We start from the raw sequence: 22096 nt of genomic DNA on the forward strand, positions 1-22096 counted from the left end.
TTTTAGCATTTGGGATGTATTGCAAGAAATACATCTCTTCCTTAGTTTGCAAAGAGACTTAGTGAAATACATTTCATGGATAATCCAAGGATTCTCCATTTTCTACCTGCATAGACCAGCAAGGGAAACTTGGGAATTTTCACATACATACTGCCTGGATGGCAGTTAAATCTAAAATAGTCCTGAATGACTTTGAGGAAAGCTTAGTGGCATGTGCAAAGGTGCTGTTTGTCACACTGTAAAAGGTCTGAAATGTATCACTCGGGATCATGCAGGAAAACTACACGCATTTGGCCTAGCTAAAGATGTCTCTTTTGCATGTGACAGCCACCTACTGTAACAAATACCATTCCATTGAGTTAGGGACAGCATTTAGATTAAACTGTCAAACTCAAATTTGCATCGCTTTAGTATTTAACTATACATCATTATATGTATAATATATGATTATATTAGAATTTGAATTACAATACATAATTACTTGCTAAACTGTTGAGAGTTCAAGTTTTAAAATAGCTGAAAATAGAGAAAACATTATCATATTGTTGAATTTGTCAGGTTTGTGCTGATTGCCAGACCACTTCAGCTTTCTTCATGCCTTTGCATATATGAAGCACTAGTGTAGCAGTATTTGCTTAGCTTCTAATTTTGGTTTGCTTTTTGTGTTTTTTTCTTTCTCTCTCTTGGTTGTGCCGTTCTTCTTCCCATGATACTGTGCTCGCTCTTTCCGTGCATCACCTGTGATACCCCCCTGCTCCGACCATTCAGCTGTTGGTGAAGGGGGTACATGAAACTCTGGTAGCTCAGAGAGTTGTTCCTGCTCTCATTACTCTCTCCAGTGACCCTGAAATGTAAGTTTCCTGACTGTCTTATATACCTAGCATCCCTCTTAATACTTAGGAAGAAATAACCATCAGTTCTGTTTCTTATTCTAGCTGAACAAAAATTGAATTACTTTTAAACAAATGTAACTTTTAAATTACTTATTTGTAAATAAAAAGGTTTATTGCAACACCTAGAACTAAACTGGATAAAACTGCCGAATAAAGTTTAAATAGAAAACTTAAATCAATGTCATTTAATTTTTATGGGTTTTTATATTTAATCATATTCTCATTTTTGAAATTTGCTTCCATAATTTCTAGCAGAAAGCTGGATATTAATATGTTCTGTAATGCTATCAGCTTTACTACTGTAAAATTAAATATCATCTGCATTAGTGATGTACAAAATAGTTTTGGCTGTATAATTTCTGATAGACAACCGTAGTACTTAATTTCCTGGACATTCTGATGTGGTATTTCTTTCAAGCTAAGGAGGGATGCTTTGCTAATCTCACTAACAGGTTGTTACTAATAAATGCCACAGCATGAATAGAGTCTTAATTGTTTTAATGTCTTGTGTGGGTGACTAAACCAAGAAAAACCCCAAGAGTCTTACCTGCCCGTCCTCAGTCACAGCTAACCCAGTTCTTCAATTTTACCAAACCATTTTTTATTGCATGTTGACTGGTTTACAGCTGACTCTTCGAGGCATGAGTGAAGCCTTAGTTGACAAGCGGGTTGCTCCGGCCCTTGTTACCTTGTCCAGTGATCCTGAATTGTGAGTTTCAGATTGAGACCTTGAGTTAATCCTGTCTGTCTTTTTCCTGGTCTGCTTTTTTTGTTTTGTCATTGCTAGAAACTAATGTAACTTAAAGTACTAATTTTTAAATTTTGCTTTATTTTTAATTAATTTTATTCTTAATGTTTAATACATCTTAAAGACTCTATTTTTCTGTTGTAGTTCAGTAAGGATTGCAACAATTCCTGCTTTTGGGACCATCATGGAAACTGTTACTCAGAGAGAGGTAAGACACATGTTGTCAGGCTGTTGTTTTTGTAGCATAAGAAGTGGGTGATTTTTTTATAAATCCAGAAATCCAGTAATTTATTAATGAACTTGGAGGAAAAAAAAAAGCAACTTAAATTATTTCTTCCTTTGTTATATCCTCTTCCAAAATGCAATGTTTCCAATTTTGCAATGGTCTTTTTTTTTTTTTAAACAAGCCAACCCTCTTTTAACTAATAAAAACATTTCCTTCTAAATATCAAACCAAATATAAACAAAGAAAAACAGATATGTAGAGGGGGAGGTCTGTGCTAGAAGATGGGAAATCCCATGCTCAAAATGTTTTTTAAAACATTCTCCAATACAGTTGAGAAATCCATTATTTCCAAATAAAATAGCTTTACTTTAAAATGTTAACCAAAAAGTCATGGTGGGATTCAGTTACCTCCACATAAGTGTATTGCACCATTTTAGATGCTTTAGGATATCCTGCTTGGCTTCCAACTACTTTAGAAGGGCACATCTCTTGTAGTTCCTGTCATATCTGCTGGTTTAGCCTATGGTGTCCAAGATGGCATTAAAAGACATCATAGTGACATAACTGAAATAATCCTTGAGAATAATACAGATATGCAATTCCTCCTTGCTTTTTAAATGATGAAACTTCGGTAATCAATCAGAATTCAGAAAAAGACACCCAGGATTCTGCTGTAAGCAGTAGAAATACTGTATTTTGGTTCATATAATAACTGTACAATCAAATTTCTTCTTAAACTCCTTGCAGCTTTTTGCAGAGCTTGCATTCTTCCTGTAATTTCAACATATTCTAAAAGAATGTGTTTGAGGAAATGTGAGTAAGAAGTCAGTGATGACTCACAAGTACTTGGAAGATGGATAAGTTACAATTTTGTAGCTTGGAATGCATGCCTATAATCAGTTTGGGAGGAATACTGTTTTGTTACCACACAAAAATTACGATATCCATTGCACTAATTATAATAAGCCTTGGAGTTCAGAGGTAATATCGCCTTCCAAAATGTATCAGGAAATGTTATTTTTACAACTTTAAATACAAATTAAATACTTATGTCATCTTAGATATATTTGTATTTTCAGTTTCTCTAGCCTTTAGTTGAAGAAATCTTTTTAATTCCATTGATTTTATGATGCTAACTTTTGCATCTGTCCTCTGCAGAAATTGAGCATATGTAATTGAGATATATTACAAAAAAAAAACATGAATTCAGTTCTAATTAAAGAGGAAAACTCCAAAGTTATTAATAGTGAGAGGGAAATTTTAATATCAGGTAGAAAAATGTGAGTATCAACACCAAGGAAACCTCAGGAGGAAAGACCGGCTATATGGAAGCACCTGTCTATAGTTAAAGATAGATCAGACTAAAACATTGTTAACAGTCTTTAAAATGTAGAGCTACATCGAAGAGTTTGGAACATCCTGTCAGAAAAAAATGTAAATTAACAGAAGGTCCGACGTTTATCATCTGAAATATGGAAGGTTATAGAAATACTCTGAACTGACCATAACGGTTTCTAGCTTCTTCATTCCTTTGTGTACTTTTTATTTCTCTGGAAATATTTAAGCTTCTGGAAAGAGTGAAAATGCAGCTGGCATCTTTCCTGGAGGACCCTCAGTATCAAGACCAACATTCTCTACATACAGAAATCATAAAAACATTTGGAAGAGTTGGACCTAATGCTGAGCCCAGATTTAGAGATGAATGTAAGTTTCATCAGTGGGAAGATGCAGTCTTCCTCTTTATGTCCCAAAGCTAATAATATGCTGGTTACATTGATTTTTTTTTTTCTTTGTCTTTACAAAAAGTTTGATGAAAATTCTTGTTTTCAGAGTTTGATATGTGCCAGTATTTAAGACTTTGCTAATATAATTTTCACTTTAACTAACTTTGGTGTGTATATAGAACACCAGCGCATGCTGATGAATGATTTCAGAGCCGGAGAGGACTGTTCACTTTGTTGCAGAGCAAATTTGAAGTTGTCTTTTTTTTAATTACTTGACATGTAAAATGCCTTCCTCTCCCCACCCCTCCCCCATTGCTTCACCCCCTGCTAGCATATAAATTTCAAGTATTCCACACATCTTGAATGTAAGTGCATCCCAGATTAACAAAACAGCTTTTTTTCATGGCTCTGAAATGTAAAGCACATAGAAGAGCAAAGTTGATTAAGACTGTTTTTAAGATACTTGTAAACAAAATGTGAGGAGCTACCATGCCTCCCAACTGCATTCATCTAGTTTAGCAGGCTAACTTCATTAAATAGGCTTTCTCTATAGTCAGTGAAGATTTCTTATGACATGCATATCTCTGTCACTAGCTTATCAGCTGTATTTATCAAATAGAAGCATATTTTAGACAGCTTTAGCAGCAGGAGAGTAATAATGTTGCAAAATATTTTCTGTAAACTGTTACTATTTCAAAGGTACTCCGAGGTACCTTTTTATTTTAGGTGGTGTTACCACAGTTTTATTTCAAGTTTGAGTTGATCAGTTAAATCCGCAAGGGCAGTCCCATCAAAAGCCATTATTTGCAGTTCTTATTCCACACTGATGTGATGCTTCAGATGCCTGCAGTTGCCACTTAGCAACTGTTTAATGCTAAGCAAGTCTACAGAAAGCAATTTCAAATACTTAGTCCAGTATTTACTTTTTACAGTTGTTATTCCACATTTGCACAAGTTAGCCTTGGTCAACAACCAGCAGTCTGTGGATTCAAAGAGACTGGATATCGCTACCCACCTGTTTGAAGCCTACAGTGCTCTTTCCTGTTGTTGTATCCTTTTTTTAGGGGAAGTTTAGCTGTTAATTCTCTGGTGGGGGGAGAAGATTAATACTTGAGAAATAACTAATTTTGTCTTTGAATGTGTGATGTAAAACATGGTCTGCTCAGCATAAAGAAGAGGTTTTCACAGAAGGTGGATGTGGTGGTTTGACCTTGGTTGAATGCCAGGTGCCCACCAAGCTGCTCTGTCACTCCCCTCCTCAGCAGGACAGGAGGGGAGAAAATAAGATGGAAAAAAACTTGTGGGTCAAGATAAAGGCAGTTGAATAAAGCAAAAGCAAAGGCTGCGTGTGGAAGCAAAAGAAAACAAAAGATTTATTCTCTGCTTCTTATCAGCAGGTGATGTCCAGCCACTTCCCGGGAAGTTAGGGCTTCAATATGCATAGCAGTTGCTCCGGAAGAGAAATGTCGTAATAACGAATGCCGCCCCTCCCCCGCCTTTCTCTTAGCTTTTATTGCTGAGCAGATGTCATATGGTATGGAATATCCCGTTGGTCAGTTTGGGTCAGCTGTCCTGGCTATGTCCCCTCCCAAGATCTTGCCCATCCCCAGCCTACTGGTGAGGGGGGAATGTTGGAGAGACAGCCTGGATGTTGTGCCAGCACTGCTCAGCAGTAGCCAAAACACGGGTGTGTTATCAGTGCCTTTCTAGCTACCAATACAAAGCACAGCACTATGAGGGCTGCTATGAGGGAAGTTAACTCCATCTCAGCCAAACCCAATATAGTGGAAGTGATAGATACTTTAAAAAAATAAAAAGCTACAAAAACAATGCCCTTGATCTTAACCAGTAAATGAAAAAAAAATATTAAAAGAATAGTATGGATGAATGAAATATATGAAGTTAAATGTATTTCAGAACTGTTTTCTTTTTTATTAGTCATGAAGTGTCAAATGCTGTTATGTTTTCTTGGGTTTTGCTGCTGTAGCTTGTCCCTGTGTTCAGTAGAATAACATTATCAGAAGACAGAAAAAAAATTGTATCGTTTCAGAAGACAATCCTTATAATACCTTAACAACCTGGTTTTTAGTTATTTCAGAGGATTTAATGGTCAATCACTTTTTACCAGGACTTAAGTGTTTACGAACTGACATGGAACATCTGTCGCCAGAACATGAGGTGAGCAGCTATGTTTACTGAGTATGAGATGCAGGTGGCAGCAAAAGTTCAAATGTAATGGTATTTAAAACCAAAAGTTAAGGAGAGCTACTCATAAGTGGTATGAAAACATAGCATTGAGGGTTTTTCTGATAAGGAATAGGTCACATGATTTAAAGAACAGTAAAGTCTTTTAAAATGTATTTCTAAGCCGAGGACCTCTGCAGAGAAATATTCAATTGTCAGAAATACATGTTGAAACATAGATCCTTGTAGACTGAAGAAAAAGGAAATGGCTATCTGTTTTTTCATCAAAACAAGGATACACTAAAATCAATGGCACAATATATCCAAGGAAATGCAGATGAAAATTGGTGGAGTGCAGGAGAGAAATGATAGGCAAGGATGGGGAAAGTATAGTCCTGAAATACATGGGATGCGCTTCGTATCTGGAGTAGTGTGTCCAGTTCTGGGCTCCCCAGTACAGAAGAATGGACCTACTGGAGAGAGTCCAGCAAAGGGCCACGAAGATGATGAAGGGGCTGGAGCATGTCTCACAGGAGGAGAGGCTGAGAGAGCTGGAACTGTTCAGCCTGGAGAAAAGAAGGCTCAGGGGGGATCGTATCAGTGTATATAAATACCTGAAGAGAGGGTGCAAAGAGGATGGAGCCAGGCTTTTCTCAGTGGCGCCCAGTGACAGGACCAGAGGCAGTGGGCACAAACTGAAAGACAGGGGGATCCCTCTGAACATCAGGAAACACGTTTTTCCTGTGAGGGTGACCGAGCACTGGCACAGGTTGCCCAGAGGGGTGGTGCAATCTCCATCCTGGGAGATATTCAGAAGCCGTCTGGACATGGTCCTGGGCAACTGGCTGTAGGTAGCCCTGCTTGAGCAGGGGGTTGGACCAGATGACCTCCAGAAGCCTCTGCTGACCTCAACCATTCTGTGATTCTGTGAATTGTAAAAAGCAAATTATAATAAGCAGACAGGACAACATGGGAGCTAACAAGATCTTCTCTGGTAGAAGGAGCTTACAGAAAGTAGCAAAAGAGAAGAGTTAGCAGGAGAGGCTGACTTGAGAAACTTGAAAATCTTGGCCATATATCTGTGCACTTTTTTGTAAATACTTGAAAAGGATGAACATTAACAGAGGTTGAAACACATAGATATTAAGTCAGTAGCTGAAAATGAGAGACGTAGTTTAGTTGCATGTTGGGAAAATCTTGACAGTATGAACATTTCAAGCGATGGAGGAAAACATTTAATCAAAATGTACAAAGGAACATCTTTCTGGTTTTTGAAGGTTAATACTGCACTTCCATGGATTATTTTGTACTTGAGAAAAGTAATTACTTTTCCTTATGTTTGCAAAAGTGACTTAATTGAGACAACTATATTCTTCTAGTTCTAAGTTCTTACGTTTGGTAACAAGTCCCTTCTTCCAGTTATATTTTCAGTCTAATAGCCTATAGTCTCATTCTTTTATTTTCTGTATATTATTATATTATTTTATAAATTTACAATATGAGGAACTTTCAGACCTAAAAGGAAGGAATCTGACTTCAGAGGGCTGAGTCAGTAGTGACCTGAGCATCAGTCAAAGGCAACAGAATTGCACTTCCTTACCACAAAGTAGCACTGGAGGAGATCTGGCATTGATGATATTCTGTGTTCAGAGTGAGCTGGGAAATGTATTGTCTTTTGGGAAGTCTAGGAATATATCTGAAAGCTGTAGCAGGCAAAAGTTGGATTTAGTTTAATTTTCTTTGTTCTGTCATATTCACTAATGGGATAACTGATACAAATACTAATACTTCATTTTTGTATAATAGTTAGTGCAACTTCTAAGGTTTAAGGGCATAGTCAGTTCAAAAGATGCCCTGAATTAGAACAGAACAGCTTATTTGACTGAGTTTGAGTCTTGTAGCCAGAGAAGGAACTGAGGGCTTAAATAGGATTAAAAATGAATAAATAAATAAAGACAGCTCTCAATCCTCCTTTACCACATTCTGTATCACTGTGATTAATTGGCTTCAGGCATAATGCCAAGTGCTTTATTTTTTTAGCCAGAGAGAAACATGAATTTAAAAATATTTACTCCTGCTCCAGTGGGTTAGAAAACTCACTACAGCTTTTACTGTAGAAATGAAAATCTGGTGCTTAATCAGCTCCTTGCTACAACAGGATATTTGTAGGCACCATGATAGAAACCTCTGAGGCCCAGTTAGTTCTACTGTCTGTCTTTCAAGCCTTCTGTCTTAAAATTATGTTCTCTGAAGTAAATGTGATTTACTGTTTCAAATAGTTAGACATTTGCATAAACAGAATTAACTCTTTTCTCATTATTTTGGTCACTGTGGTGTTATTCACAATTCATATGGCATATCAGTTACAAAACCACATTTTCTCATTCACAGAGCCTTAGCTCTTGTGGCTCTAACATCAGTACAGAGTTTATGCTCATCTTGGAAATGTAACATTTGTGGAATTGGCTTGTGATCCTGTCAGGCAGCATTTACCACTTATCCCTCATATTTGCTTTCCTTTAATTCATATAAACAAAAGTGCAAGTTGGGCATTTAAGCCAGACCCTCTCATCTTTAAAAGAAACGTTTCACCTTGTGCAGACATTTCGGATACTTTGCCAGCATCTCTAATTCCGTGTCAAGTCCCTTCTTCACCCTTCTCCACTTGCCTTCTATTTCTTTTCAAAATAATTGCATTTTGAGTTGCACGATAGTGAGATATAATCAGTACTTGATAAAAATATTTAGTCCATCTGCAGTATTGTTTATAATAATTAAGCACATGTTATGTCTCTTAAATGTCTCTAAATATAGAGTTACATCTCTAAAATACCTCTCCTAGAGGAGGTCTAAATGATTTCATAGTCAGTCCTATGACCAAACAAAGAGAACCCAAGGGAATAGGTATGAGCAGTATGTGCTATATTGTCATGTAAAATTGCCATATACAATCATAGAATCATACAGGTTGGAAAAGACCTCTAAGATCATCGTGTCCAACCGTCAACCCAACACCACCATGCCCACTACACCATGTCCCTAAGGGCCTCATCTACACGTCTTTTAAATACTTCCAGGGATGGTGACTCCACCACTTCCCTGGGCAGCCTGTTCCAAGGCCTGACCACTCTTTCAGTAAAGAAATTTCTCCTAATGTTCAATCTAAACCTCCCCTGGCGCAACTTGAGGCCATTTCCTCTTGTCCTATTGCTAGTTACTTGGCAGAAGAGACCAACACCCACCTCACTACACCCTCCTTTCAGGTAGTTGTAGAGCGCGATGAGGTCTCCCCTCAGCCTCCTCTTCTCCAGACTAAACAACCCCAGTTCCCTCAGCTGCTCCTCATAAGACTTGTGCTCCAGGCCCTTCACCAGCTTCGTTGCCCTTCTCTGGACACGCTCCAGCACCTCCATGTCCTTCTTGTAGTGAGGGGCCCAGAACTGAACACAGTATTCGAGGTGCGGCCTCACCAGTGCCGAGTACAGGGGCACGATCACCTCCCTACTCCTGCTGGCCACACTATTTCTGATACAGGCCAGGATGCCATTGGCCTTCTTGGCCACCTGAGCACACTGCCAGCTCATGTTCAGCCGGCTGTCAGTCAGCACCCCCAGGTCCTTTTCCTCCTTGCAGCTTTCCAGCCACTCTTCCCCAAGCCTGTAGGGTTGCCTGGGGATGTTGTGGCCGAAGTGCAGGACCCGGCACTTGGCCTTGTTGAACCTCATACAGTTGGCCTCGGCCCATCGATCCAGCCTGTCCAGGTCCCTCTGCAGAGCCTTCCTACCCTCCAGCAGATCAACACTCCCACCCAGCTTGGTGTCATCTGCAAACTTACTGAGGGAGCACTCGATCCCCTCGTCCAGATCATCGATAAAGGTATTGAACAAGACCGGCCCCAGTACTGAGCCCTGGGGAACGCCGCTCGTGACCCCCCGCCAACTGGATTTAACTCCGTTCACCACAACTCTCTGGGCTTGGCTGTCCAGCCAGTTTTTTACCCAGTGAAGAGTGCACCTGTCTAGGCCGTGAGCCGCCAGCTTCTCTAGGAGAATGCTGTGGGAGACAGTGTCAAAGGCCTTACTGAAGTCCAAGTAGACCACATCCACTGCCTTTCCCTCATCCACTAGGCGGGTCACCTGGTCATAGAAGGAGATCAGGTTGGTCAAACAGGACCTGCCTTCCATGAACCTGTGCTGGGTGGGCCTGATCCCCAGGTTGTCCCGGACATGGCTCGTGAGCACCCTCAAAACCAACCGCTCCATGATCTTCCCCAGCACCGAGGTCAGGCTGACCGGTCTGTAGTTCCCCGGATCCCCCCTCCGGCCCTTCTTGTAGATGGGAGTCACATTGGCGAGCCTCCAGTCGTCCGGGACCTCCCCAGTTAACCAGGACTGCTGGTAAATGATGGAGAGCGGCTCGGCAAGCTCCTCCGCCAGCTCCCTCAGTACCCTCGGGTGGATCCCATCCGGCCCCATAGACTTGTGAACGTCCAGGTGGCATAGCAGGTCATGAACTTCTTCCTCTTGAATTATGGGGGGTTTATCCTGCTCGTCGACACTATTCCTCTGTTTGACCCTGAACTTTAAGACAAATTAATTTGGGGAAGAGGGAAGAATTGCTCCACTTCATCCAAGAATTATGCAGCCTTCCCAGAAGGAGCTGTGCAATGGATGGGGGCTCCATCCTGGTATTCAAATGATTCTGCGTCCTTGCTGAATTATTCTCCCCCTTGACCAAGACTTCATATTGTTGATATTTGGAACATCTAGATTCAGATAGATGTACAAAAATGTAGAAGTGCTCCAATGCACAGGTAGAAATGCTAAGTAACAAAAATTATGGCCGCTGTGCTTCAAAATTTCAGTTTTCTTTTGATACAGAAAGAAAAGCTTGCCTTTTCACTGGAATTCTGAATGCATTTCTCTAGTACCTCTGTACTCTTCAGTTTAAGTACTCGCATAATATTTTATGCAAGTGAAGGACAGCAAATTTAGCAGTAAGAGTTGTAGTCCTGTTAGACTCGTATGCAGGTTTGAATGCTGCTTTCTCAAACATTCAAGGGTATACACCACCTGCTACGCAAAGTGTTTCAAATGTTGAAGTAATACTTTTGGAGAAATAGAGTGAACAGTGTTACAGATCTGCAGACCAGGCCACATCTTATCAGTGTAATAAATGGTTTCAAAGGATATTTTGTGCTGCAGCTGTCTAACAGGGATTTGACAGAAACCAGCTTTTTTTATGTATATAGATAAGTTTAAAAATAGCTATCACTTCATAGTAACCATTAGTGACTGATCTGTATTTTAGAGATTGAAATTAGGTTTTTTCCTTTATTGTATATATTCAGGTTTTGGTAAGACACTACTAATTTTAGTTGCTTGTAGCTTTGAGATTTTAAGTTTAGTGTCTCAAAGAAAGTGCTTAGCTTTCTCCTGAGCTGTGAGCAGAGAAAATTTCCATTTATGCAGTGGTACGTGTGTGTGTGTGTGTGTATATATGTGTGTGTGTGTATATATATATATATATATGTTCATAGTTTCACACTCTGCATTGCAACTGTTTTGCTTAAGTGTTTCAAATGCTTTTGTCTTAATGTGTTAAAACAGTACTGTTGTGGGCAGGCAGGGAGTTACATACCTGTCCAATGAATTGTATGATTTCTTTTAAAGCCTGCTATTGGGAAACATTCCTTTATTTTTGGCATGCTGGAGAAATATAAAATGTCAGTGTGGGGGTGTTTTTAGTCTTAAATATTCTGCAGAAACCTTTAACGCTGCAGTTGCTTAAGTAAAGAAAAAAAGCCTTGATTCATAGAAACCCTGGAAGACACCAGTGAAATGATACGAAGTTCGCTTTAGCACTTCCTTTCCATTAAGGTGTTGTCTCAGGATGCCATTGCACTTTTTTCTTTTCTTTCCTTGCTTTTTCTTTCATGTATAATGTTGGTAAAGATATGAATTTTAAAAGGTACTTGAAAACTCTCTAAAAGAAAATGGAGGGAAGATGAATGTATGTCAAAGTTAATTGCTAATAAATGAAGGTATTGTTTGAAAAAAAGGAAGATAAGGAGGTGTGTCACAGCAGTGAGTTTGCTTTTCAGAAGCTAGGGGAAGCAGGAGGGAGTCTTGAACTCCTGTAACTATTTCAAAAACATTTTCTTCCTTAAAGTATTTTGAATGGTTTTGTTGTTTCTAGCCACAAGGCATTATCAGATAGCTGGAATTTGAATGCACTTGAAAAACAATAGAGAAACTTTTTAAACAGTTCTGCTAACGTCAGGATTAGTTGCGAAGTAAACTTCATACAAAGTGTTAATGCAAAAGAGAAAATGTCATGTATATCTCTTCCTTATGTGTCTTAGGTTATTTTAAGCTCCATGATAAAAGAGTGTGAACAGAAAGTGGAAAACAAGACCGTCCAAGAACCACAGGGGTAAGACTTCCACTTCTCTTTTTTCTGTGCCTCCAGATTAATGTTCTGCGGAGTCTATTCCATAATGGTGTCCAAGACTTGTGACCAGAAATGCCGCACTGACATATTCTGTATTTGAAAGCAGATTTTAGGAATTTTATCTTTAATTCAGTTTGTGGTTGTTTCTGTCTGCAGTGTAAAACGCGGAACAACACACTTTTATTTGTATTATAGTGATGATGTTCTTGTTTTCCCATGTTACTTTCTTCTTAATTGTTTATCTATTTAAAGCAGTAATTCAATTTCTGTCCTGAATCTGAGAAAGCAGGGAGTGCTTGGCCTAAGTGCTCAGAGCAACACATGTGGCACGCACCTTGCAACCCTCTTTCATGGGGGTGGCCTGCAGGCTGACAGAATTGTTCTGGTCGTGGTAATGACCTGCTCCAGGCTGCTGTCTTTGGTTGCTTGTGACTAGTGCACACGAGAACACTTTCTCCAGTGTATAAGCTGGCCTAACTGTGTGAATACAGGAAAATGTCACTTATGTTGCACTTCAGTAAAACACCCATTCTACAAATGCCCAGTAAACCCAGTTCTCCAGTGAGGCATCAGACACGTGGTGTATATGCATCAATTTGCCTCATGTCGTAGAGGTGGTATCATATGTGTGTGCCTCTCTCCTGATAACAAAAGAAGCTAATAGATCCACAAATTTGGAAAGGTAAGCACCATTATGATGAGGTGTATGTGTTCTTTTGCCTGCTTGTTGCCTTGAATGGCATACCAGCAGGTAATTTCTCATGCATTATTATATGAATTAATAAATCCTCAGCAGTGTTGCCAGGAAGCATTTGAGAAGAAACAGTAGGTATCTGAAAATAAGAATCTGTCCTCGGTCCTGATACCTTGCCATGGGAATCAAGACAATTACTGAAACTTGTTTATGTCATGCTTCCATATCTGTAACAAATTGATAGAATTTACTTCTTGAAAGAGCTCAGGCAAAATCCTGGAAGCAACCGGTACTTTGAGAATAATTGAAATAGGAAAGGTGTACAAGAATTGAACAGAAGAGACGTGGTGTGGAAAAAGACTCAGTCTCTCATGCACTAAACAAAATCTCTCAGGCTTTACTAGTGGTAATTAGCCTGTTTACTGGTGTAGTTGATAATGAGTGGAGTGTAGTAAGAACTGAATCCATTTGAGACATGAGCATCAGGTCAACTCTTAAAGGTGTACTAGAAATGAACTTTAGACTTTAGACATGAAATAATTTTAAGACTAAAAATGTCCAGGTTCTACAACAAATCACAATTTGTAGTGTGGTATATCTGTTCTAATAAGATAGTTGGTTCTGTCTAGTCATATAGAAGTCCTGTCTAAGTGAGAAGAAATACAAAACCTTTAAGATCTGAAGAATGCACTGTCGGTCACCTTCTTTCCTCTTTCCTGTTCATGTGGCAATATTACGAAGTAGGGGATGTACTGACTAAGTGTATTCCAGTTGACTGGCTATTTTCATGATGAAATAGGTGTTTCTTTGCCATATTAGTTATTCAAGAATAAGAACAGGTTTATTTGACTTAATCACTCCACAGGCATATTCCTTGCTTGCAACATAAATAGCCAGTCAGTCAAGAACCAAAAATTCATTAGTTCATGCTGCTTTTTTTTCCCAGGGCTTCACTATGTTACGTCCTCAAGCTTTTTTCTTTTCCCCTTATTCTTTCTGCCTTCTCTTAAATGGAGCTTTCTGGCATGCACACCTGTGTGTCCCCCCAGCAGCCATACTGTGAATGCCCATCCCCTTCCTGTATCCTTCAGCAGCTGTGTATTTGCTTTTTATTTTTAAAGAATGGTGAACGCTTAGATTGCCTTCAGCTATATTAAAGTTTGGCATTTAAGCCAGCTATTTCCTCAGAAAACAACCTACCAATACTGATTCTTGGCAAGATAGAAGCTCTAACTATTAGACCCATCCTACTTTTTGCACGTAAGCATTAGTTTTATCAAGGCCTTCCCTGTACTATGTACCTTACATAGTAGATATCACCATTACCTGTTGGGTAAGGCAGAATTAACAGCCAGACTCTGTGCAGATCTGATGCTAAGCATTTGCTGTAGACTCTCATCAACCGACCTGTGCAGGGACATCCCTCCACATAAGCAATGACTTGAATCAACTTGTTAGTCAAAATATTATTAGAATCAGTTGCATACATGGGCATCTATTACTTTGCAAATATTTCCCCTGCCTGCGTTTTATGGACTCTTTTTTTTTTTTTTTTTTTAAATCTACAGACTAACCGATATTCTTTTTTCATTTTCATTTTAATTCTTTGTGCAATAAAAAAGCCACCACCTCAGACTTCGACTGTAAGGACTGTAAAGAAAAAAATAAAAGCAAAGTATGTATCTAAATATATAAGATAATACATTTATGCCTGATAAACTTTTTTTTTTTGAAGTAAATCAATTTATCACTTCTTGAGCAACTCCTTGACAGCCTTTTAGGGGAGATCATTAGAAAATATTAAATTGATTCCTTCTCAGGCAAACGTATTCTGAAAGACATTTTTTTCTCTCCCAGAATGCAGCAAATGTACACGATATCAAATTGGTCTCTTTAAAGAACACCATCAACCTTAACCTGAAGGTTTTTTTATCCTACCTGCATTAACTGAACTGTGAAACCTAGGGTTATGAAACAAAATTCCTTGGCTGAGCTCTTCCTAATTCTCAAGTGGTGCTCTTCAGTTGGGCAGGATTTTTAATTTTTTTTTAAATGTGTACTGTTACCTCTAAATGTTTTAACCTATTTAATTCATCAAAGCTGTTCTCTGCATGGTTAGAGTTTGAGTGATCAACTTTTATTCCATGTAGGGTTTAGACTTACCTTGCTTTAGGTTATATCAGTGCAGACATGTTAACCTAAATGTAAGAGGTCCGTATTACTTAAAATCCCTCTTACGAAAACATTTTGAAGTCACAGTTAGTCGTATTAAGCCATTGCAGAAACAGATAAATGCAAACGTGATACAACATCCACTGTATTTTCTTTTAGAATGCAACTGCTGAAAACTGTAAGGTTTGAAAAGGATAAGTCTTCGCAATGTGTTGCTTCGTTCTTTAATTAGCCTTCCTCTTTCTTATTCAAAATCAGGCTACGGTTACAATTTTTTACTGTACAAAATAAACACGAAATATTTTACCACTGAAGAAATGACCTTTTCATACACATTAATATCTCCTTTTTCTTGCTAAGCCTTTGCCAATTTCAGTTCCTAATTTCAGCGTTAAATATATATTTGACAAAGGATTTAAATTCAACTAGGAGATAAATTACTGGTTTTTGTTAACAACATGAGAATGCATGCACAAAAATAAAACCGGATGCAAAAGCAATCATAAGATGCTGTTGGTTACCTTGTCTTTGGTCCTTACTGTTAGAAAAGGTTGGTCAAATAATATGGGGTCACAGAAATAGTTTTTTAAAAAAAGACTAAACTTTGTCCTTTTAAATATTAGATAACCACTTTTGTTAAACATTTTCTTTAGCAATTAACAAGGTATTTCAATCTTGGGTAACAGCTTATGTTACAAACTGATTTTTATAAAATGTCCAGCATGAATGTTTGTTTTGGCCTAAAGCTTCCCCATAAAACAGGCAGAACTCTGTGTAGCCTGTAATTCATCTAGATACTGGTCAAAAATTTGATGTTTACACATTAATTTTGTTTATGGGTTTGTTTGTGGTGCTTTTTTTTTTTTAAATAATGAGTAAATGCAAGGACTTTTCTATAGGACTACTTGTTTCAAACAAGGTATGTTGGTTTCTCTGATTATTTTTTTAAAGACATGAGATTCAAATTATTTGATTTCATATTGCTTTTATTAGTATGTTTAACTGTTCAATTTGTATAGTAATAGAATTATTTTTGGGGTATACTTAAACTTTTAAGTATGTTGTGGTTTAACGCCAGCCAGCAACGAAGCACCACACGGCCACTCGCTCACTCCCCTCTGGTGGGATGGGGGAGAGAATTGGAAGGGTAAAAGTGAGAAAACTCATGGGTTGAGATAAAGACAGTTTAACAGGCAAAGCAAAAGCCGTGCACGCAAGCAAAGCGAAACAAGGAATTCATTCACTACTTCCCATCGGCAGGCAGGTGTTCAGCCATCTCCAGGAAAGCAGGGTTCCGTCACGCGTAACGGTTACTTGGGAAGACAACACCGTCACTCCTAATGTCCCCCCCCTTCCTTCTTCTTTCCCCGGCTTTATATGCTGAGCATGACATCATATGGTATGGAATACCCCATTGGCCAATTGGGTCAGCTGTCCTGGCTGTGCTCCCTCCCAGCTTCTTGTGCACCTGGCAGAGCATGGGAAGCTGAAAAGTGCTTGACTGTCCAAACACCACTTAGCAACAGCTAAAATATCAGTGTGTTATCAACATTATTCTCATCCTAAATCCCAAACCCAGCACTATACCAGCTGCTGGGAAGAAAATCAACCCTATCCCAGCTGAAACCAGGACAAAGTATGTTAAGTGTTGTGGATTATCTTTCTATTTACAGTAACATAATATTAGAAAACATGAACTTCTAGTCACTCCAGCTCTTAATTTTTATTTTTTGACATCAGATGGTTGATATCCCCCAAAACTGTTTTGAAAGTCAAGTGAACATTTCCTGGTTTTCTGCAAACTTATTTGGGATCATTAGAATAATGACAGCACCATTTGCTTAAAACTACAGGTTTGTCACCAGTTGCTAGGCTTTCTTTTCTGAAGTGAGCATTTTTATTTTCTTAATGTTGCTAATGCTTGGAATATAATATATTTCCCAAATCCTCTTCCCTAGTTACACACAACTCTAGGATACATCATAGGCTGGGATAGCTTCTTGTTGTTAACCAGCTGATAGCGAGTATAAACTGTTATTTACATAATTTATATGCCCTTACTTTACCATGAAATCAAGGGAAATTGCATAAGAAATCCACCTAACAGTAGTAGTAACTTACCTGCTAAGTTTTATTAACTGAAAATATGTGATTCCCTAGTTGACTGTAGATGTTTAATCAAACCAAAGATGTCTGGCTATGTGATTGTGCCTGAAAGAGATATTTCACTTAAAAAGTTTATAAATCACCAGTTGCTAGGCTTTCTTTGTTATTGTTTTGATACAATTAATTAACAATTAATTGTTATGATACAATTAAGCCATTTGTAAATCCACAGTACAGCTTTAGTGAGAAGCTTCCCTTTGTTTTTTTCAAGTACTCTGTTCAAAAATAACCAGAATTCGTTATTGCTAAGCACCTTTCTTTGTGGTATGAAATGGGAATAAATAGTGAATGCATCCCTGCTACTTTTGAAGAAATAATTCAAATTCCATTGAAGCAATTTGGAGTTAACTTTAACTTGACCTGCCTTGATGCAAAAGTATCTAACAGAACTTTTTATAACCTTGCAGACTGAAAAGTCAGTTCCTGGAAGCTGGCCTGTGCCAGTAAGACAGATCTTGTGATCTTAGGTATAATTTTGAAATGCAGAGTCCATGCTAAGCTGGCAAGGGAAAATTTCACTAGTAACATTTTGTAAAATTGGCGCTGTCTAATGCTGAAAAATATGTTTGCCATTTTAACTACAAATACAGGAAGTATGGAATATTTATTAATATTCCTGCTATCATACATTTGCCATAGAATCATAGAATCATACAGGTTGGAAAAGACCTCTAAGATCATGGAGTCCAACCATCAGCTCAACACCATGATGCCCACTACACCATGTCCCTAAGGGCCTCATCTACACGTCTTTTAAATACTTCCAGGGATGGTCACTCAACCACTTCCCTGGGCAGCCTGTTCCAAGGCCTGACCACTCTTTCAGTAAAGAAATTTCTCCTAATGTCCAGTCTAAACCTCCCTTGGCGCAACTTGAGGCCATTTCCTCTCGTCCTATCACTTGTTACTTGGGAGAAGAGACCAACCCCCACCTCGCTACAACCTCCTTTCAGGTAGTTGTAGAGCGCGATGAGGTCTCCCCTCAGCCTCCTCTTCTCCAGGCTAAACGGTCCCAGTTCCCTCAGCCGCTCCTCATAAGACTTGTGCTCCAGACCCTTCACCAGCTTCGTTGCCCTTCTCTGGACACGCTCCAGCACCTCCATGTCCTTCTTGTCGTGAGGGGCCCAAAACTGAACACAGTATTGGAGGTGCGGCCTCACCAGTGCCGAGTACAGGGGCACGATCACCTCCCTACGCCTGCTGGCCACGCCATTTCTGATACAGGCCAGGATGCCGTTAGCCTTCTTGGCCACCTTGATGCACTCTGTCTTGAGACAGATTGCTCTTACTGTGCTAAACAGTTACATATATATGAAAATTGAGCTCATTGATATGTTGTAAATTTTAAAAACAAATCAGTTAATTTTGCAGCATTGGGATAATTTCTTAGCATGTTGTTTGAAGTTGTAGCATCTTGTAGGTTCAGCATTGATTGGGTTGCTCCTTCTAGTCCAGTTTGTGGGAAAATTGTGGACTCTCCATTATCTTCTCTAGTCCGTATGAAGTAGGAACACCCAAACAAAGGTAGTAGGAGTCACATTCACAACAACCAGAAGGAGAAAGCTCTTTACCCAGCGAGGGGTAGACCTAGTAGGACTCAGTGTCCCAGGGTGGGGTGTACAAGAAATTTACAAGGGGATTGAGGGAAAGCTGAACAAGTAATATAAAATATTCATTGGGAGTTACTAGATTGACAGTTCACACTAATTTTAAACTCTGCTCAGGTGGAAATATTTGGAAAATAAGAGAGTTGGAAATTAAGGAAGAGCGGTCACTGTTTTGTATTTACCTTGCTTTTACTTTTCCCTACATGTCTGCTAATGGTCACTGTCAGAGGCAGGATACTTGGGCTAGATAGATCCTTGGTGTGAACCAGTACTGTTGTTCTTATATTAAATAAACAAGGATTGACATTTCCAGTGAGAAGGTAAAGCCGATCTTTCACAGAGGTATTTGTCACTAGAGCAATTGCCAATTAGCTAACAAATGCTAATCTGGTGACTTCTAAAGGTAGTAAAAACTAGTGTGCACAAAAATAGTTTACAACTTTTAACTAGGACTATGAGGGCATGAGAATTCATTTAACTGTGTATTTGGGCTTGATAGTGATGGTTTTTCAGTTCTTCTTGACAGACTGGTCTTTTGTGATCTTGAAACCTCTAAAATGCAAAGACAATTCAGTTGCTTATTAAATAACAGCACAGTGGTTTTCTTGTAGTCTTATGTCACTTAATGTTTTACTTTCCTAGCTCAATGTCGATTGCAGCAAGCCTTGTGAGTGAAGATACAAAGACCAAGTTTTTGAACAAAATGGGCCAGCTGACTACATCAGGTGCAATGTTGGCTAATGTGTTTCAGAGGAAGAAGTAAGATGGGAAAAGGAACTCCCAGCTAACACTAAGATGGACCTCACAGAGACTGGTTCCTGTACTTGAAGTACTTGCCTTTTAATTTCTTCTGTCTTATGTTCTTGTAGTATAATTTTATTCTAACCTCCAAAGATATTTGCACTGCTTTTGAATATCGCTGTGTATCTGTTAATTTTGGGTTAAGTGTGGTTGATACAAAATTGAAATCATAGCCTGTACCAAGTCCCTGTTCTGTGTTCTTGTCTTTCCAGCATTTTTTTTTTATATAGTGGAAGGGTTTTTTTTTTTAATTTTCTGACAGGATATCAGCAAATATCTGTATTATACATGGAGCTATTATGACGGTACTTAAAATAATGTAAATTTGAAGTCATTGTCATGAAGTAATAAAAGTGGAGATTACTTATGTATTTAAATTATGAGAGAGTAATGCAGATTTTTTTATTATGTTTCTAAAAAGAAGAGGAAGAGCCACCAGCATTTGTCTGTGCTTCTAGGGTTGTTTTTGTAAGTATTGTGCATCTTGAATCCAGAGGAATTGCAGTATCTAATGTATGAGACTGCTTGCACTGCATCAGTCTGCAGGGAATGCTCATGTTTCAGATGCTTTATGCTGACGTTGTAAATGCTGTACAAAGTCCTTCAGATAAAATTCTCACATCTGTTGTGGTTTTTTGAGGGATTTTTTCTTTTGTTGGGGTTTTTGTTTTACTTTAAAGCACTTTAACAACCAGTCTACACATCCAGAGGCACATCCACTAAGTAAAGGAAAAACATGATAAATTAATAAATGTTAATAAATGTACAAGCTACTACACAGGGGTCCCAGTACAGTTCTGCAGGCAGAGGAAACTTATGCAGGAGAAAGAGTGCTTTCATCTTGCACTCAGTGTGCAGTTTGGTGTACTGTGAAAGTTAAAATTAAGGTATTTTGTTGTTTAGATTGAATCGGTTCAAATTTAATCCCAGAGTATTTGAAATTATGTTAAGAGAGTTTGATGTGCAGTTTCTTTAAAATGTTAAGTAGACTGAATACATACTTTTTAAAAATGACATTACAAAGAGTATCTTCAACAACTACCAAATATTTTTGTTAGCAAGGAAGCATTAACAACTAAATCCTTTTATTCTTATGCAGCACTTTTTTTTCCCTTTTTTATGTCAATGTAAGCTTCTGAAAGTAAACTCAAGTGCATGCATGAACTGGAGTGAGGTAGCAAAATATAAAAGCTCAGGCATTCTCTGACACGCTACCATTCAGTTGGAAGTATTAACATCTTTGAGGACAGGGGAAGCAAAAGGAGTGAGGGAAGAGAGTAGTCACTTCTGAAACAGAATATGGACGGAGTAGCACTTCAGGTATTACCCTTAGATGGAAATAATGGAGGTAATTTGAGGCTTCTAACTGCTTCGTGTCCGTGCCTGTTGGCTCTGCATATACGGTTGCCTGCCATCTTTGTGTTGTGACCGGGCCTGCTGCACACTTGCACAGTGTTGATCCCTTTACACTGCACTGATGAAACATTTTTCCTGAGATTACAGACAGCTCCATGCCTTCGTGTTGCTTGTTATCATGAAAGTATACTTTTAGCAGACTGACTGTGAAATGGAGACATTCCTGAGGAATGGGAAGTGGTGACGTTCCTCTCTATTGTTCTGTTGTCAATAAAAAGTTTTGTATACCTGCCTTGTCTTGTTACTTCTAGTCTTCTCCCAAAAAGATTATCACATCAAAACTGCTGTTACAGGAGAGAGATCTAATGCACAGAAATTCGGTAGCCTTAACTTTTTTTACATAGCAGATGGTAGACTGAGCTTGCTAAATTTCTGACCTCTATGTGCTTGTTTCACTCTGGCTTCTAGTCGTGTGGCTTTATTGCCATTTTCATGCAGGGTCTCCTCCTCTCCTGTGCCACACTTCCCCCCCCCCCCCCCTTCTATGTCTGTTCCAGTAGTTGCAGTGCCAGAGATAGCTCTGAAGTCATGAGACCAAAATGACTTCTTTATGGTTAAAGTTCTACTTTCCAAAGCAAGGCAGCTGCTTGCAGGCTGCCTGTGAGAGTGGCTCCTAGCCCACACTGAGCTTCAGCCATTGTTTGGAAACCTGCTAATGGGCACAAGCCAAAAAACTGACAGAAATTTTAACTATGGGTGATTGTGGGATTAGACCCTTTAGTTTGTTGGTATAAATGTAGCATCTTTGCCCAGCTAGGTCCATTCTCTCCAGCCCCTTGCAAAGTTTAGCTTTTGCTTCAGCATTTTACTTCATACCAGTTGATCCAAGGAGGAATTTGAGTGAGAATCCCAGGAAGACCAGCACGGTAACTACTGAGGTGAGAAAAAATTCTGTATAGGCAACTAACCTTATGCAGGTTGTCTTCAGGAGTTTTGCCTCCTGAATTTCAGGTCTCTGTCAGTATATGTTGGTTGCAGGAGTTTTTTTAAATGTTTATTAGTTTACCAGATA

The 22096-nt window shown here is 38.8% G+C and overlaps 1 protein-coding gene across 6 annotated transcripts in view; it reads left to right on the top strand.

Annotated features, from left to right (window-relative positions):
• The window catches only part of RELCH (RAB11 binding and LisH domain, coiled-coil and HEAT repeat containing), an 83733-nt gene extending 63685 nt beyond the window's left edge, over positions 1 to 20048 (top strand). For 2 of the 6 annotated variants that reach the window (XM_075142520.1, XM_075142518.1), the window contains exons 23-29: positions 769 to 851; positions 1786 to 1849; positions 3433 to 3571; positions 4524 to 4640; positions 5681 to 5769; positions 12140 to 12210; positions 19510 to 20048. In XM_075142520.1, the coding sequence (XP_074998621.1) occupies positions 769 to 851; positions 1786 to 1849; positions 3433 to 3571; positions 4524 to 4640; positions 5681 to 5769; positions 12140 to 12210; positions 19510 to 19630 (684 nt within the window). In that variant the 3' untranslated portion in view covers positions 19631 to 20048. Of the gene's footprint in view, positions 1 to 768; positions 852 to 1519; positions 1603 to 1785; positions 1850 to 3432; positions 3572 to 4523; positions 4641 to 5680; positions 5770 to 12139; positions 12211 to 14544; positions 14598 to 19509 lie in introns of those variants that run through there. The other 4 variants (XM_075142521.1, XM_075142519.1, XR_012672446.1 and 1 more) reach the window with 4 other exon arrangements.
• Positions 20049 to 22096: the final 2048 nt, after the last annotated feature.

This window comes from Calonectris borealis, chromosome 2, assembly GCF_964195595.1.
Source record: "Calonectris borealis chromosome 2, bCalBor7.hap1.2, whole genome shotgun sequence".
Classification (NCBI taxonomy): Eukaryota; Metazoa; Chordata; class Aves; order Procellariiformes; family Procellariidae; genus Calonectris; species Calonectris borealis.